General features: G+C 43.5%; 1 protein-coding gene across 1 annotated transcript; it reads left to right on the top strand.

Annotated features, from left to right (window-relative positions):
- Window positions 1-806: 806 nt before the first annotated feature.
- On the top strand, window positions 807-17412 carry LOC136523757 (putative cyclic nucleotide-gated ion channel 9). The gene is made up of 3 exons (XM_066517326.1): window positions 807-1062; window positions 5474-5574; window positions 16069-17412. Exons 1-3 carry the CDS (start codon window positions 807-809, stop codon window positions 17410-17412), a joined length of 1701 nt encoding a protein of 566 aa, XP_066373423.1.
- Window positions 17413-17900: the final 488 nt, after the last annotated feature.

Below are 17900 nucleotides of genomic sequence, written 5' to 3'. Positions count from 1 at the left end.
TGCCGCTCTGCTATGGATTGCTGTCTTAAAGCATTATAAATAAAGATTATAAGCGCCACATTTGATCACAGGCGTTCAATAACATATGTCAGATAAAAATTGGAAAAAGAAATGTACTGACAGCACATGGTTAGTATAATACTCCTTTCATCCTCTAGTATTCAATAATGTTTGTAAGTTCAATTTGAACTAATAACCAAGGTAACAATATATAAGGAATAGCGTCATCCTAAATAAAATGAGGATCTCAAATCGAACAGTGGATAGGTTCATACCTCAAACCAGTCAATTTTATAAACACATACGGCGGCAAAGTTACGTTCAGTGCTGCAAAAATATTATACCACCTAGTACATTACGCATAACGTACTACTAAAATGTACATATAAGCAAGATATTATCTTTTTCATCCATATTAATATGTATTTATAGATATATATACGGGAAGTACTTAGCATTACCACACGTAAAACATTTTTTGGAGGCGGCCATATTTGGTTTCTATAGACGGGCAACACGTTCGCCTCCAAGTCGACGTCTCTGTTAATCTATTTTTCAGAGGTGGTCATAATGACCGCCTGTGAAAATACATTAAAAAAACAAAAAAGGCCTAGGCCCGACGTCGAGCCCACTCCCAGGCCCGATGCCAAGCCTACTTCCGGGAATGTTGTTGCTGCTGCTGAGCCGCTCGTAGACACGCCACCATCACCGAGGCCGCTCGCGGACACGCCACACCCACCATCGTCATTTCTGGATTCACCACGACCTCGGTCGCCAGGGCTCCACCACCATGTCATGGTCCCGCCATGGACGACGAACCACCGCCATCGCTGGATTTTGTGTGTGGGGGTAGGATGAAGCCGCGGCTGTCAGAGGGGAGGACGCGCTATTGCCGGATCTCGCCACAGATTTCTCTGCCACGAGGCCGCGCAACCGCCACACGAGAGGTTGTGCGCTCATATGCTGCTCCACCACCGCCGCTCCAGCACTGCGCCATGCCATCGCCGTCGCTGCTCGAGATCCATTTAGCCGTGGAAGAGAGGAGAGTGCATGGAGGAGGGCGTCTGATGACTTCCAAACCCTAAGTCGCTTTGGGCCTGGTGGAGGCATGTGGTGAGAGAGGAGTGCAGGGGAGGAGTTCCAAACCCTAAGTCTCTCTTATATATGCGACCATCGTATTGGACCTAGCGGGCTTCAAGGCTGTTCTAGAGGCGGGCCTCTTAGGAGGTCCGCCTCTTAAGATGGTCTTCAATTTATTTTCGGAGGCGGACCTCTGTAAATGAATTTACATAAACGTACGTTTTTGGACCGTCTCCATAAATAGAGCTACCACCTCCAAAATTATTCAGTAGCTATTTTGCGACTCTAAGAATTTATGACCGCCTCCATTAATAAAATCCCTTGTCTCCTAAAATATTTTTTTTACTAGTATTGGTTTCTCCATCCATAGAGGAATATAAATAAAAAGGTGTATATGAGTGGTAAATAGGGTGTTTTGGAGCTAGATAGCCTACCTTTGTTCCTGTGTTTTTTTTGGTATCACTCGCAATATATATTGAGGCCATAGTATGGGACTTATTGATAGACTCCACTTTAGATGTTCCAAATATTCCACCTATGTTCTAGAAAATTGTATGATTCCTAAACCATGTCACCAATACATTAGTCCCCAACACAAATGTACGAGTCAATGCCAAGTGAGGACTGCCCAATTTCTTTTTTTTAAAAAAATCAAGGATTGTCCAAGTTTGAAGACTATGATAGGAGCATGTCTAGTGGCAAGTGGTGATAAAAATGATGTACTTATGTCAGTCAACTAGGTACTACTCATGGTTGGATATTAGATTCAGGGAGTTGCTTCCATATATGTTCGGTGTGGAAGATGCTTGACGAAGGATCTCTAAACTGGTGAACAATACTGTTTACTTAATGGATTGCAAGGAGTACGCGGCCCCTGAGGTTGGAGATGGTTTCATAGGTGATGCATAATGTAACAAATTGTGCACTAACAGGAGTTTGGTATATATATACCTGACTTGAAAAAATAATACAATTAATATTCGTGAGGTCGCTAGAACTCCAAGGTTGTATTCTGATCAGGAAAAGGAAGCCGTTTCATCAATGAGAGGTACTCAAATCTCAACAACAGTCAAGTGCAACGTTGTAAAGACGGTTGCAAAATCTAACAGTCGTAGAGGTGTTCATAAAGCGCTTCTTTAGTTAAACTTCCATTCGTCCATATTTCTAGAAAAAAGTATCTCGTGTTTTTTCATTTCCATTCCCACAAGAAAAAAATACTATAATTCACATTTCGAACAGGCATGAATACATCATCTATAGGATAACTTCCATCTTGAGAGTTCTTTCTGAGTTCCGTATGATATCCGCGATCTCTCTCGATCTCTAACTCAATACAGAAATCAACGGGCTCTCTCAAGTTAGCTATAGGTTGTGTCGTATCAACGATTTCTATGGAAGGCGGTAAGATTATATCTTGAGCGGTTATGTATCTAGGACCTTTGACGTAAATTGACGCGTCTCTAACTCCATAGAGATTACTTCTCAATACATTTTCTTTAAAATTTAGTAAAATTTCTTGTATGGATTCTTCAATACCTACTATTGTGAAATATTCATGTGAGCTGTTGGAAGAAGGAACACATGGTGGGATTAACCGTGTGGTACCAGCAACCAGGTGCAGCTTGGAGGCAGTACAAACCTATGACATGAAGGGCCATAGGAGGTGGTGCGGTTAACCAAATGAGACAATGAAGGAGCTTTCAAGTGGAAGAACCAAGCACTCCAACTTGGACACTGACACACATTGTGGTGATGCGCATGAGCACCTGTGGTGGGGTCACCCACAAGGTGGGAGTATAAATAAAAAAGAGAGCTGATTTGGAGCAAATTCTTGGAGGAGCACAATGAATCCAAATGATTAGAGTCAAGGTGGAGATTGTTGTAGGTAACTAAAATCTTACTTGTAATAGGACTCAAGATAGATGTGCTATTATGACTTAGTTTTATTAGGAATTGAGTGTAGAATCAGTCTTACTTGCATGTATTGGAGCCTTTTGGGGACTACTAGTGGATAGGCACGTGCAGCATGCACGTGTCTATAAAAAGTTCATTGATAAAGGAGAAAAACATTGAAAATTTGAAAAATTCAAGAAACAATAGTACATTTGAGAGAATTCGTGTAACAGGTGACAAGAATTCAGATATAGGAATAAAATGTGTATTTGCAACAAGAGTTGGCTGCTCGATTCATGTAATGGATGATAAGAATTTAGATAGAGAAATAAAGTGTGTTTACAACAAGAGTTGGCTGCTAAGCATCGACACCATATTTACATTCATATCAAAATCGAACCCACAACTAAAAGGGTAACATTCTTTCCACATGAGTAGTACCAGGGCTGGATGAAGTAAACGAGCTCCATTATCACCATATACTAACTCATTTTCCAACATCAAACTTCTTTCAGGAACCGAACTTGAGCCAGTGAAACAACATGATTGCTTCAGAAATAACCATAAGCTGGATCTTCAATTTCCTGCTCAGCACCAGCATTGACCCGTCCCATACATCTCGTTGAATACCAAAATCAGAAACAATCACCATGAATGCAACGAATTTGTATTGTCTAGAGTGTCCTATGCCATGGCCCACCTTTTCCACAGAGATAATTTGATTTGATAGCTGGCACTGATTTTGGATAGAGAAAACAAAGGAATTATTTAGGGATAGACCATAAGACAATGCCATTCCTACAAAGCTTGCACATGTACAAAATGGAGTGATTAGTGTTTCTGATGACAATGCCATTCCTTCAAAGCCTGCCCATGAACGATACCAAATGAATGTAGTTTTGGTAAGTAGTCATGTATTAATCTTGGTGTTTCTATTCTGAACCCTTTGGGCTCAGAGTTCAGTAGTTCTTATACAAAATAATAAGTGATTAAGAAATATTCTGCATTATTCACCAAATATCATGCCTTGCATTCTAGCAACAAATATATTTTTACTTGCGATTCAACATTATCAGGTATACATAGTAAGATCTTAACATTTCATGGCTTTACTTCAGGAAGCTATGAACACAGTAAATTTTTTCCTGCAGTACATTGAATAATTTATTGCACATCAAATGCAAGATGTGATGAACTATCAGAGAACTTCCAGGCTCTTTTTTCAGAAAAGAAACTTTACTCTATGTTTTGCATAGATGTGGTGAACTGGTGATACATGCAAATTGCAACTTCTATAAATGCTCACCAGAGCTAAAAGTTGCTGGAGGAAGAAGAGTCATAATAAAGGCAGAAAAAGAAAGAACTGCAGCACTCAGTTGTCTCCAGACGTTGAAAGTTGTTTGAAAATTATAGAAATATGAACCAGCATTCTTGTCAACAATATCCTTCGCAGACCTTCATGACAATAATTGTAAAGGATTTTAGAACTGGTTAATTTTAACCATAAAAATTATATTAGAAATTTAGATTGTTCACAGGTTGTAAATATGAAGCTTTGTTACCAATTTAGCCTTTCTTTATCATGGTTAAGTTGCTAGGGAAGGCGCTAGTGCAATTTACCATTGCCAAAATAGTTGCTGCCATTAATCCTGCTCAAATGCCTTTTTTTGTTTCCTGTAAAAAAAAGTCATAATAAGCAGTTATAAAAAAGCATAGTAAAAACATAATTTGTAGATGGTAAGAATGTGCCGAGAACTCGTGCTTCCCTGATAAGTAGCCCAAGAAGCATTTGCATACAAAATTGTAGCTGTGAACACACAAACTGTCGCCACACACCATGGGATGTTAAGATATAATTCTTCACTAACCTAGTGGATCATTCAAATACTTTAGTCAAATTTTAGAGTAAGTGTCCCTTAGATTACATACCACCAAATATTTCCAGAAGTCAATAAGACAATGTCATATATACAGTGCAATCAATCACACGACCAACATGGTATATTAAACAAGAGGAACAATAATGGAAACAACCAACTATTCGCATGGCAATTTTCATTTAGAAAGTCAGACAATTGACAGAAAAGGCTCATATTAAACATAAGAAAAAAAAATACATCTCTTCTTTGCTACTATTTGCAAATTGATAAAAGTAATTACATTTCATATTGAACTAATAAAACAAGCCGGTGAGCGAGCTCTGCAACAGATCTGTGAATAGAAACTGTCATAGTGCTACGTGCTACCAAACTGAAGATTGACATAGTGCAAATTGAGGTAAATGCATCGTAGGCCCTTGAACTTGTCTTAGGGTGACACTTAGGTCCACAAACTCTCAAATCGTACTTCTGGCACCCTAATATTGTTTAAGTATGCCACTTAGGTCCATAACTCATCGGAACAAGGTTTTGGCCGACGTGGCGTGGATAGCGTGGCGCTGACTGTGTCCAAGCGCACGTGAGCCGCGCGTGAGCCTGGTTTGGGGCGTGCAAATAAGCAGAGAGGCCCCCTAGATCTTTTCATATCCTCTTCTTCCTGGGCCGCATCGCGCTGCAGTCCGGCACCGCCTACATCAAGCCATCCTCCCGGGTGTTCGGGCGCGTGAAAGCTCTAGTTTGGTTTTGGTTAATTGATGAAACCCTAAGTGCTAACCTAGTTTATCAAGATGATTATGAGATAGGTAGCACTACTCCAAGTGACGAAGCAATGGCAAAGATCATGACGATGGTGATGGCATGGTGATGATCAAATGCTTAAACTTGGAAAAAAAGAAAAAGAAAAACAAAAGGCTCAAGGCAAAGGTATAAAATGTAGGAGCCATTTTGTTTTGGTGATCAAGACACTTAGCAAGTGTGATCACATTTAGGATTGATAGCCGTACTATTAAGAGGGGTGAAACTCGTATCGGAATGCGGTTATCAAAGTGCCACTAGATGCTTTAACTCATTGCATATGCATTTAGGATCTAGTAGAGTGCTAACACCCTTGAAAATGTTTGTGAAAATATGCTAACACATGTGCACAAGGTGATACACTTGGTGGTTGGCACATTTGATCAAGGGTAGGTGAAGTTTGGGTGCAAGGGTAAGAAACTCCACCGGCGGAGTGTCCGCCCATAGAGTGCGGACAGTCCGACGGTGCCACCGGCACCCTAGACAGAAAAATTGGAGGTCACTGTGAGTGACCGGACGCTGATCTTGGGTGGACCGGTGCGTCCGGTCAGGCGTAGCAGAGAGGTCGCCAGTTTCGGTGTTGCACCGGACGCTGGACCTGAGATGCACCGGACGCTGGTTTCTGCGTCTGGTCAAACTGACATGGCGACACAGTGACTAGGGTTTAGCACCGGACGCTGGTCTGTGTCCGGTCAAGGTGGACCGGACGCGTCCGATTGAAGAAAACCGGATTTGGACCCTTACTGTAAACGACCGGACGCTGGTGGTTAAGCGTCCGGTCAGTTTTGCCGGAGCGTCCGGTCAGTTTATAGCCGTTGTGATCTGACGGCTCAAGTTTAACTCAGAATGACACGTGGCTTACATCTGTGGACCGGATGCTGTGTCCAGGGTCCGGTCAGTATGACCGGAGCGTCCGATCAGAGCGCGTTTTACCCAGTGAAGGGGTACAACGGCTCTATTTCATGGGGGCTTCTATTTAAGCCCCATGGCCGGCTCAAGCTCTCTCTCTTGCACATTTTCATTGACATAGCAACCTTGTGAGCTTAGCCAAAGTCCTCCCACTCATCTCCATCATTGATTCATCATCTTTGTGAGATTGGGAGAGAATCCAAGTGCATTGCTTGAGTGATTGCATCTAGAGGCACTTGGTATTCGTGTTGCGCTGCGGATTTCGCTTGTTACTCTTGGTGGTTGCCACCACCTAGATGGCTCGGTGCAGCAGTGGAGGATCGGCACGAGTTGGTGATTGTTCGTGGCCGTCTCCGGTGATTGTGAGGGGAGTTGTACCTTCCCCGGCAGAGCGCCGAAAGGTAACTCTAGTAAATTGCTCGTGTCATTGAGTTACCTCACTTGTGGGTCGGTTCTTGCGGCGTCCTATCGTGTGGACGAGGTTTGTGAAACACCTCTTAGCCGCCGAACCACCAAGTGTTGGTCGACACAACGGGGACGTAGCATGTTGGCAAGCACATGAACCTTGGGAGAAAATCAATTGTCTCTTGTCTTTGGCATTCTCCCGGTGAATGGCTATATATTCTTCTTGTGATTGGCTCATCCCCTACACATCGGTATAATCACTCTACTCACTTATTTACATTCTTGCAAACTAGTTGATACAAGCTCTTTAGTGTAATTAGAATTGAGAGCTTGCTTTATTATTTACATTCATCTAGTTGAGCTCTTTAGAGTAGCAAGATTAAGAGCTCTTAGTGAGTAATTACATTGGAAGTTGTGTGCCTAAGTAATCATTGCAACTAGAATTGTTGGATAGGTGGCTTGCAACCCTTGTAGAGCTAGAGCAAGTTTGCATTACGCTATTTGTCATACTAATCAAATTGCTCTAGTTGATTTGTAGATTTTTAAATAGGCTATTCACCCCCCCTCTAGCCATATTAGGACCTTACAAGTGGTATCAGAGCCGTGGTCACCGTTTGATTGAAGGCTTAACAACCTCGGTGTCAAATTATGGCTCAAGTTGTGTTCAACCATGTGGGGGGCAAACCACCGTCCTTTGATGGCACATGCTATGATTATTGAAAGAGAAAGATGAGGATGTATCTTGGTTCAATCAATGATCAAGTATGGGAAGTGACCGAGAATGATTATGCTATCATCGATCCCGACAATCCCACCAACCAAGACAAGACCAACAAGCAATGCAACACAATGGCTCTCAACACCATATACAATGCCATTGATTCCAAGGTGTTTGAGCAAATCAAGGATTGTGAAAGAGCTAATGAGGTGTGGACAAGATTGGAAGAAACATATGAGGGCACACTGGCGGTGAAGAGCACCAAGTTGTACATCCTCAAGGACAAGTTGACAAGCTTCAAGATGAAGGAAGATGAGAGCATTCTGGAGATGTTCCATCGATTGCAAGTAATTGTCAATGACTTGAAGGCTTTGGGAGAAAAGATCAAGGATGATGATGTCTCTCATCGGTTCTTAATGTGCCTACCTCTAAGATTTGAGATGTTGAGATTGCTCATCATAAGAGGAGGATTGAAGGATATTACCCCCAACCAAGTACTAGGTGATGTCATGGCACAAGAGACATACTGTGTGGAAAGGGAGGGGGATGACAAGGATGACAAGAAGGAAGAAGAAGACAAGAAGAAGAAAAGCATAGCATTCAAGGCTAGCTCATCATCATCAAAGAACAAGGGCAAGTCCAAGAAAGAATCAAGTGATGATGATCTTAGTGATATTGATGATGAAGCTATGGCTCTCTTTGTGCGCAAGATGGGCAAGTTCATGAAGAAGAAGGGCTATGGTGCAAGAAAGAGAAGAGATCACACCAAGAAGAAAGAGTATGTGAGAAGATGCTACAATTGCAAAAGCCCCGATCATGTAGTACCAAATTGTCCATACAATAGTGACAATGATGAGGATGAGAAGAAGAAGCACAAGAAGGATAAGAAAGAAAAGGAGAAGGAGAAGAGAATGACCTTCCAAAAGAAGAAGGGTGGAGGCTATGTGGTCACATGGGATAGTGATGGCTCTTCGGATAGTGATAGCTCTAGTGATGATGACAAGAAATCTATCAAGAGAGCACTAACAAGCATCGCCATCAACAACAAGCCCTCCATCTTCGACACTCCATTGACATGCCTCATGGCAAAACCTACCAAGGTAAAATATGATGTGAGTGATGATGATGAATGTGAAAGTGATGCTTGTAGGAGTGATGATGATGATGATGAAGAGTACTCCAAGGAGGAGCTCATGGACATGTGTGAGCAAGTGCATACTTGCTTTGAGATGAAGAGAAAGGAGTGCAAGGAATTGAACAAGAAAGTCAAATTTCTTGAGCAATCCCTTGATGAGCTCAATGCCACTCATGAGAGGCTAATGGAAGCCCATGAGAAGCTTGGTAAAGCTCACTCTAAGCTTGAAAAGGCTCACTCCTCTCTCATTGAGCAAGTCAAGAAGGAGGAAGCCAAGAAGGAGCAAGTGATAGTAACATGTGATGTGGGACTAACATGTGATCTTATTGATGAATCTTTTCATGAACACATTATTGTTGCTCCCACTAACACTTCTTGTAGCACAACCATTACTACTCCACCTATGAATGATACATCACTAATGGTGGAAAATGAGAACCTCAAGAAGGAGGTGAATGAGCTCACTTGTGCCTTAGGCAATGCCTATGGTGGAGAAGCCCACTTGCTAAAATGCTTGGGTAGCCAAAGATTTTCTCTCAACAAAGAGGATTAGGCTATACCCCCAAGAAAGGCAAGGTGGCCTTTGTCACTCCCAAAGCTAGCTTTGTGAAGGGCAATGGTCGGTTTTGCAATAGATGCAAGCAAGTTGGGCATATAGAGCAAAATTACAAGACTAACAAGAACAAGCTACCTATTGTATCCTCAATCAAGTTTGATTCTTGTTACATGCTTTATAAGGGTGCCAACGGTGTGAAGGCTAAGTTCATTGGTACACCAATTGTGGGCTCAAAGAAGAAGGCCATTTGGGTACCAAAGACCTTGGTGACTAACCTACAAGGACCCAAGCAAGTTTGGGTACCTAAAAAGAATTAATCTTCTTTTGTAGGTAAATTATAAAGCCGGAGGAAGGCATTGGGTGCTTGATAGTGGGTGCACACAACACATGACCGGTGATTCAAGAATGTTCAATTCAATCAATAAAAGCAAGAGCAATGTGATTGATAGTATCACATTTGGTGACAATGGCAAAGGCAAGGTCAAAGAGCTTGGTAAGATTGCAATATCTAATGATTTGAGCATTTCCAATGTGCTACTAGTAGAGAGCTTGAACTTCAACCTATTGTCGGTAGCTCAATTGTGTGATCTTGATTTCAAATGCATATTTGGTGTGGATGATGTAGAGATCATAAGTGTAGATGGCTCTAACTTGACATTCAAAGGATTTAGATATGAGAATCTATACTTAGTTGATTTCAATGCTAGAGAAGCTCAATTGTCAACATGTTTGATCACTAAGTCTAGCATGGGTTGGTTATGGCATAGAAGGCTTGGTCATGTTGGAATGAAACAATTGAATAAGTTGATTAAGCATGACTTAGTTAGAGGCTTGAAAGATGTCACTTTTGAGAAAGATAAGCTATGTAGTGCATGTCAAGCCGGAAAACAAGTTGGTAATACACATCCTAAGAAGAGCATGATGAGTACATCCAAGGCATTTGAGTTAATGCACATGGACTTGTTTGGACCAACCACATACACTAGCATTGGTGGAAACAAATATAGATTTGTGATTGTGGATGATTTCACTAGATACATATGGGTATTCTTTCTTGGTGACAAGAGTGATGTGTTTGCAATATTCAAATCTTTTGTCAAGGGCATTCACAATGAGTTTGAAACAACCATCAAGAAAGTTAGAAGTAACAATGGTAGTGAATTCAAGAACACTAGAATTGATGAGTTATGTGATGAATTTGGAATTAGACATCAAATCTTGGCCAAGTACACTCCTCAATCAAATGGCTTAGTTGAAAGGAAGAATAGAACTTTGATTGACATGGCAAGATCAATGTTGAGTGAGTACAATGTGAGTCATTCATTTTGGGTCAAAGCAATCAACACGGCTTGCTACTATAGCAACTGACTCTATTGTTACCCCATGATGGAAAAGACACCTTATGAGCTATTGAATGGAAGAAAGCCCAACATAGCATACTTCCGGGTTTTTGGTTGTAAATGCTATATATTGAAGAAAGACACTAGATTGAGCAAGTTTGAAAAGAAATGTGATGAAGGTTTCTTGCTTGGCTACTCCACTACTAGCAAGGCTTATAGAGTTTGGAATTTGGCTAGTGGTATTCTTGAGGAGGTTTATGATGTGGAGTTTGATGAAACAAATGGTTCCCAAGAGGAAGATGAGAATCTAGATGATGTAAGAGGCACTCAATTGGTCAATACAATGAAGAACATGGACATTGGTGAGTTAAGGCCTAGAGAGGTGATTGATATTGAAGATGACAAGAATCAAGTGCTCTCTAACTCAAATGTGCAAGCTAGTGGTTCTCATGATCAAATCCAAGCAAGCACTAGTGATGGCAATGTGCAAAATCAACAAATGGCTAGATCATCATCTCAACCAAGTGATCAATCAAATGCTAGTAATCAAGTGCAAGTGCTTCAACCAACCAATGTTGCAAGAGATCATTCATTGGACACTATCATTGGTGATATTTCAAGAGGTGTGCAAACAAGATCAAGATTGGCTTCATTTTGTGAGCATTTCTCATTTGTGTCATCCATTGAACCTAAGAAGATAGATGAAGCTTTGAGGGATGTTGATTGGATCAATGCTATGCATGAAGAGCTAAACAACTTCATAAGAAACCAAGTATGGGATTTAGTTGAGAGGCCTAAGGATCATAATGTGATTGGAACCAAGTGGGTCTTTCGGAACAAGCAAGATTAAGATGGGATAGTGATAAGGAACAAAGCAAGATTAGTGGCTCAAGGTTACACTCAAGTTGAAGGTCTTGACTTTGGAGAAACATATGCCCCAGTTGCAAGATTGGAAGCAATTAGGATCTTGCTAGCTTATGCTTGTGCCCACAACATCAAGTTGTACCAAATGGATGTGAAAAGTGCATTTCTCAATGGGTACATCAATAAGCTTGTGTATGTTGAGCAACCTCCCAATTTTGAAGATGAGAAGAAACCCAACCATGTCTACAAGTTGAGAAAGGCCTTGTATGGATTGAAACAAGCACCTAGAACATGGTATGAGAGATTGAGGGATTTCCTACTCTCTAAGGGATTCAAGATGGGAAAGGTTGACACCACTCTCTTCACCAAGAAGCTTGGGAATGACTTGTTTGTAATGCAAATCTATGTTGATGATATCATCTTTGGGTCAACAAATCAAGAATTTTGTGAGGAGTTTGGCAAGATGATGGCAAGTGAGTTTGAGATGTCCATGATTGGAGAGCTTAGTTACTTCCTTGGTCTTCAAATCAAGCAAATGAAGAATGGCACATTTGTAAGTGAAGGCAAGTATATCAAGGACATGCTCAAGAAGTTTGGAATGGATGATAGTAAAGCTATTAGTACACCAATGGGGACAAGTGGAAGCTTGGATAATGATACTAGTGGCAACATGGTGGATTAAAAGATGTATCGGTCTATGATTGGAAGCCTACTCTATGTGACCGCATCAAGGCCGGATGTGATGTTTAGTGTATGCATGTGTGCTAGATTTCAAGCCTCACCAAGAGAAAGTCATTTGAAGGCAACAAAGAGAATATTGATGTACTTGAAGCATACACAACATGTTGGATTATGGTATCCCAAAGGAGCAAAATTTGAGTTGATTGGATATTTGGATTCCGATTATGTGGGATGCAAAGTTGAGAGAAAGAGCACATCGGGCACATGTCAACTATTGGGAAGATCACTTGTTCTTGGTCATCAAAGAAGCAAAATAGTATAGCACTTTCAACCGCCGAAGCGGAGTATATTTCGGCCGGTAGTTGTTGTGCTCAATTACTTTGGATGAAGGCTACTTTGAGTGACTTTGGAATCAAGTTCAAGCAAGTGCCATTGCTATGTGACAATGAAAGTGTCGTAAAGCTCACCAATAACCCGGTTCAACACTCAAGAACAAAGCATATAGATGTCCGTCATTATTTCATAAGAGATCATCAACAAAAAGGGGACATTTGCATAGAGAGTGTGGGCACCGAAGATCAACTTGCCGACATATTCACCAAGCCACTTGATGAGAAGAGGTTTTGCAAGCTAAGGAATGAATTGAACATACTTGACTTCTCCAATATGTGTTGATGCACCCCTATTATATGACATGCCTCTCCTTCGAGCAATTCAAGGTAAAAGTTGATTGGCATGGCATACATCCTTGCTAAGGACATGATTAGTGCATCTAGACATATTTCACATTTGAATAGGCTCATTCATGAAAATCAAATGAATTTGATGCTTGAATGGTACCACTATTGCTTGTATGTTTGAAATGATCTAGTGGTAGCATATGACATGTTTGTGGGCTTATAAACCTAGTGTTTGATTTAGAAAATGAGCTATAAGTGTTTAACTCAACATGGTACAAGATAACCCTTATTTGGAGGTGTGAAGAAGCTTGTTCTTGGATCAAACCGAGTTAAATAACTTTTGCAAGTACTCTAGATTGAACAAATTGGGAAAATGATCCTCATTTCACATGGTCTCACCCCAACATATCTATAATTTGAGGCCACCTTTTGTGCAAATTGTTGACATTAATAATCCTACCCTATCTATACTTTAAGCCTTTGTGGTCATTGATGACAAAGGGGGAGAAATAGAGTACAAAGATAGTAAAACAAAGGGGGAGAGATAATATATGACAAAAGAAGGAGATTAATTCTAATTCAAATTTTGAGCATACAAATAGGGGGAGCAAGCTCATAAACTTGTATGGTGCATTTGAATGAGCATTACATATGTTTGCTTGCATGGCACAAGTTTTAATTTCAAAAATCCATGCTTGTGTGGTGTATGCTAGTTGTAGGTTTGAATGTTGAAATGAAAAACTAGCATGCATAGGCTAAGTAACTAGACTTATGTTCATTCTATGGAAACTAGACCCTTACATGTAGTGTTGATCTCATGGGGTATTCTAGTTCTTGTATATGTCTAGTTACTAATGGTGCTAAGGATGGTATATTGGTGTACTCCGATTGGTATCACGCTTCAAAGGTCCATCTCTTATACCTTAGCATCATTTGGTAGAAATTGACTCCTATATTTCCTATCTAATCATATGTGCAAAGCTTCAACCCAAACTCTTAGCACATATGTAGGGGGAGCAATTGCTATCATATGGGGTTCATGAAACTTGTCCATATCCTTTTACACATTGTAAATATGCTTGGGCAAGCAACATGGATTCAATTGAATTTCAATTGATATCTTTGTATAAGGGTTGTCATCAATTACCAAAAAGGGGGAGATTGAAAGCTCTAGTTTGGTTTTGGTTAATTGATGAAACCCTAAGTGCTAACCTAGTTTATCAAGATGATTATGAGATAGGTAGCACTACTCCAAGTGACGAAGCAATGGCAAAGATCATGACGATGGTGATGGCATGGTGATGATCAAATGCTTAAACTTGGAAAAGAAGAAAGAGAAAAACAAAAGGCTCAAGGCAAAGGTATAAAATGTAGGAGCCATTTTGTTTTGGTGATCAAGACACTTAGCAAGTGTGATCACATTTAGGATTGATAGCCATACTATTAAGAGGGGTGAAACTCGTATCGGAATGCGGTTATCAAAGTGCCACTAGATGCTTTAACTCATTGCATATGCATTTAGGATCTAGTGGAGTGCTAACACCCTTGAAAATGTTTGTGAAAATATGCTAACACATGTGCACAAGGTGATACACTTGGTGGTTGGCACATTTGATCAAGGGTAGGTGAAGTTTGGGTGCAAGGGTAAGAAACTCCACCGGCGGAGTGTCCGCCCATAGAGTGCGGACAGTCCGACGGTGCCACCGGCACCCTAGACAGAAAAATTGGAGGTCACTGTGAGTGACCGGACGCTGATCTTGGGTGGACCGGCGCGTCCGGTCAGGCGTAGCAGAGAGGTCGCCAGTTTCGGTGTTGCACCGGACGCTGGACCTGAGATGCACCGGACGCTGGTTTCTGCGTCTGGTCAAACTGACATGGCGACACAGTGACTAGGGTTTAGCACCGGACGCTGGTCTGTGTCCGGTCAAGGTGGACCGGACGCGTCCGATTGAAGAAAACCGGATTTGGACCCTTACTGTAAACGACCGGACGCTGGTGGTTAAGCGCCCGGTCAGTTTTGCCGGAGCGTCCGGTCAGTTTATAGCCGTTGTGATCTGACGGCTCAAGTTTAACTCAGAATGACACGTGGCTTACATCTGTGGACCGGATGCTGTGTCCAGGGTTCGGTCAGTATGACCGGAGCGTCCGGTCAGAGCGCGTTTTACCCAGTGAAGGGGTACAACGGCTCTATTTCATGGGGGCTTCTATTTAAGCCCCATGGCCGGCTCAAGCTCTCTCTCTTGCACATTTTCATTGACATAGCAACCTTGTGAGCTTAGCCAAAGTCCTCCCACTCATCTCCATCATTGATTCATCATCTTTGTGAGATTGGGAGAGAATCCAAGTGCATTGCTTGAGTGATTGCATCTAGAGGCACTTGGTATTCGTGTTGCGCTGCGGATTTCGCTTGTTACTCTTGGTGGTTGCCACCACCTAGACGGCTCGGTGCAGCGGTGGAGGATCGGCACGAGTTGGTGATTGTTCGTGGCCGTCTCTGGTGATTGTGAGGGGAGTTGTACCTTCCCCGGCAGAGCGCCGAAAGGTAACTCTAGTAAATTGCTCGTGTCATTGAGTTACCTCACTTGTGGGTCGGTTCTTGCGGCGTCCTATCGTGTGGACGAGGTTTGTGAAACACCTCTTAGCCGCCGAACCACCAAGTGTTGGTCGACACAACGGGGACGTAGCATGTTGGCAAGCACATGAACCTTGGGAGAAAATCAATTGTCTCTTGTCTTTGGCATTCTCCCGGTGAATGGCTATATATTCTTCTTGTGATTGGCTCATCCCCTACACGTCGGTATAATCACTCTACTCACTTATTTACATTCTTGCAAACTAGTTGATACAAGCTCTTTAGTGTAATTAGAATTGAGAGCTTGCTTTATTATTTACATTCATCTAGTTGAGCTCTTTAGAGTAGCAAGATTAAGAGCTCTTAGTGAGTAATTACATTGGAAGTTGTGTGCCTAAGTAATCATTGCAACTAGAATTGTTGGATAGGTGGCTTGCAACCCTTGTAGAGCTAGAGCAAGTTTGTATTACGCTATTTGTCATACTAATCAAATTGCTCTAGTTGATTTGTAGATTTTTAAATAGGCTATTCACCCCCCCTCTAGCCATATTAGGACCTTTCAGCGTGGCGAGCTGGTGATCGACACCGCGCTCATCGCGCGGCGCTACATGCGCCGCTTCTTCGCCGCCGACCTTGCGTCCGTGCTCCCGCTGCCGCAGGTGGTGATCTGGAAGTTCCTGCACCGGTCCAAGGGCACCGCCATGCTGGACACCAAGAACAGCCTGCTCTTCATCGTCTTCATCCAGTACGTCCCGCGCGTGGTGCGCATCTACCCCATCTCCTCGGAGCTGAAGCGCACCAGCGGCGTCTTCGCCGAGACGGCCTACGCCGGTGCCGCCTACTACCTGTTGTGGTACATGCTGGCCAGCCACATCGTGGGCGCCTTCTGGTACCTGCTGTCCATCGAGCACGTGAGCGACTGCTGGAGGAACGCGTGCGATCAGTTCCTCGGGTGCAACCAGATCTACATGTACTGTGGCAACGACCAGCACCTAGGGTTCCTGGAGTGGCGCACCATCACCCGGCAGGTGATAAATGAGACGTGCGAGCCCAAGCGGGACGGCAGCATCCCCTTCAACTACGACATCTACTCGCCAGCTATCACGTCGGACGTGCTCAAGACCAAGGACACCACCTCCAAGCTGCTCTTCTGCCTCTGGTGGGGGCTGGCCAACCTGAGCACCCTTAGGCAGGGGCTGAAGACTAGCATCTACACTGGGGAGGCGCTCTTCTCCATCGCGCTCGCCATCTTCGGCCTCATCCTCATGGCCATGCTCATCGGCAACATCCAGACGTACCTGCAATCCCTCACCGTGCGCCTGGAGGAGATGCACGTGAAGCAGCGCGACTCGGAGCAGTGGATGCACCACCACCTGCTGCCGCCGAAGCTGCGCGAGCGCGTCCGCCGCTATGACCAATACAAGTGGCTCAACACCCATGGCGTGGATGAGGAGGCGCTGGTGCAGAACCTGCCCAAGGACCTCCGCCGCGACATCAAGCGCCACCTCTGCCTGGGCCTTGTCCGCCGGGTGCCGCTCTTCGCCAACATGGACGAGCGCCTCCTAGATGCCATCTGCGAGCGCCTCAAGCCCAGCCTATGCACGGAACGCACCTACATCACCCGGGAGGGCGACCCCGTCGACCAGATGGTGTTCATCATCCGCGGTAGCCTGGAGAGCATCACCACCAACGACGGGTGCACGGGGTTCTACAACCGCAGCCTTCTCGAGGAGGGGGACTTCTGCGGGGAGGAGCTGCTCACGTGGGCGCTCGACCCTAAGGGCGGCGCCTGCCTACCATCGTCCACACGCACCGTCATGGTGCTCTTGGAGTTGGAGGCCTTCGTGCTGCACGCCGAGGAGCTCAAGTTTGTGGCGGGGCAGTTCTGCCGCATGCATAGCCCCTAACGCCGCTCTTCGCCAACGATGATTCAAATCTTTGGCCTATCTGCTTATTTGCACGCCCCTAACTAGGCTCATGCGCGGTTCACGTGCGCTTAGACACAGTCAGCGCCACGCTGTCCACGCCACGTCGGCCAAAACCTTGTTCCGATGAGTTATGGACCTAAGTGGCATACTTGAACAACATTAGGGTGCTAGAAGTACGATTTGAGAGTTTGTGGACCTAAGTGGCACCCCAAGACAAGTTCAAGGGCCTACGATGCATTTACCTCGTGCAAATTCATTTTGTGTACACTCCAATCATCCATGGACATGGAAAACTGCACATGCGTGGACATGGATTAGAGTACAGAAAGAACAAACCTTCAAGCAACAGGTGTAGGAGGGCAGTTGTGTCCACATCGACGTGCTTGGTGATTTGGATCTTTGCACCCGAGCTCCACGGGGTTCTTCGCAAGATCTGCGATAAGCAACAAAGAACGATCGAGAGATCA

This window comes from Miscanthus floridulus, chromosome 18 (genome assembly GCF_019320115.1).
Source record: "Miscanthus floridulus cultivar M001 chromosome 18, ASM1932011v1, whole genome shotgun sequence".
Lineage (NCBI taxonomy): Eukaryota > Viridiplantae > Streptophyta > Magnoliopsida > Poales > Poaceae > Miscanthus > Miscanthus floridulus.
The sequence above is the reverse complement of the archived record's forward strand: the minus strand, read 5'-3'. Positions and strand labels throughout refer to the sequence as shown.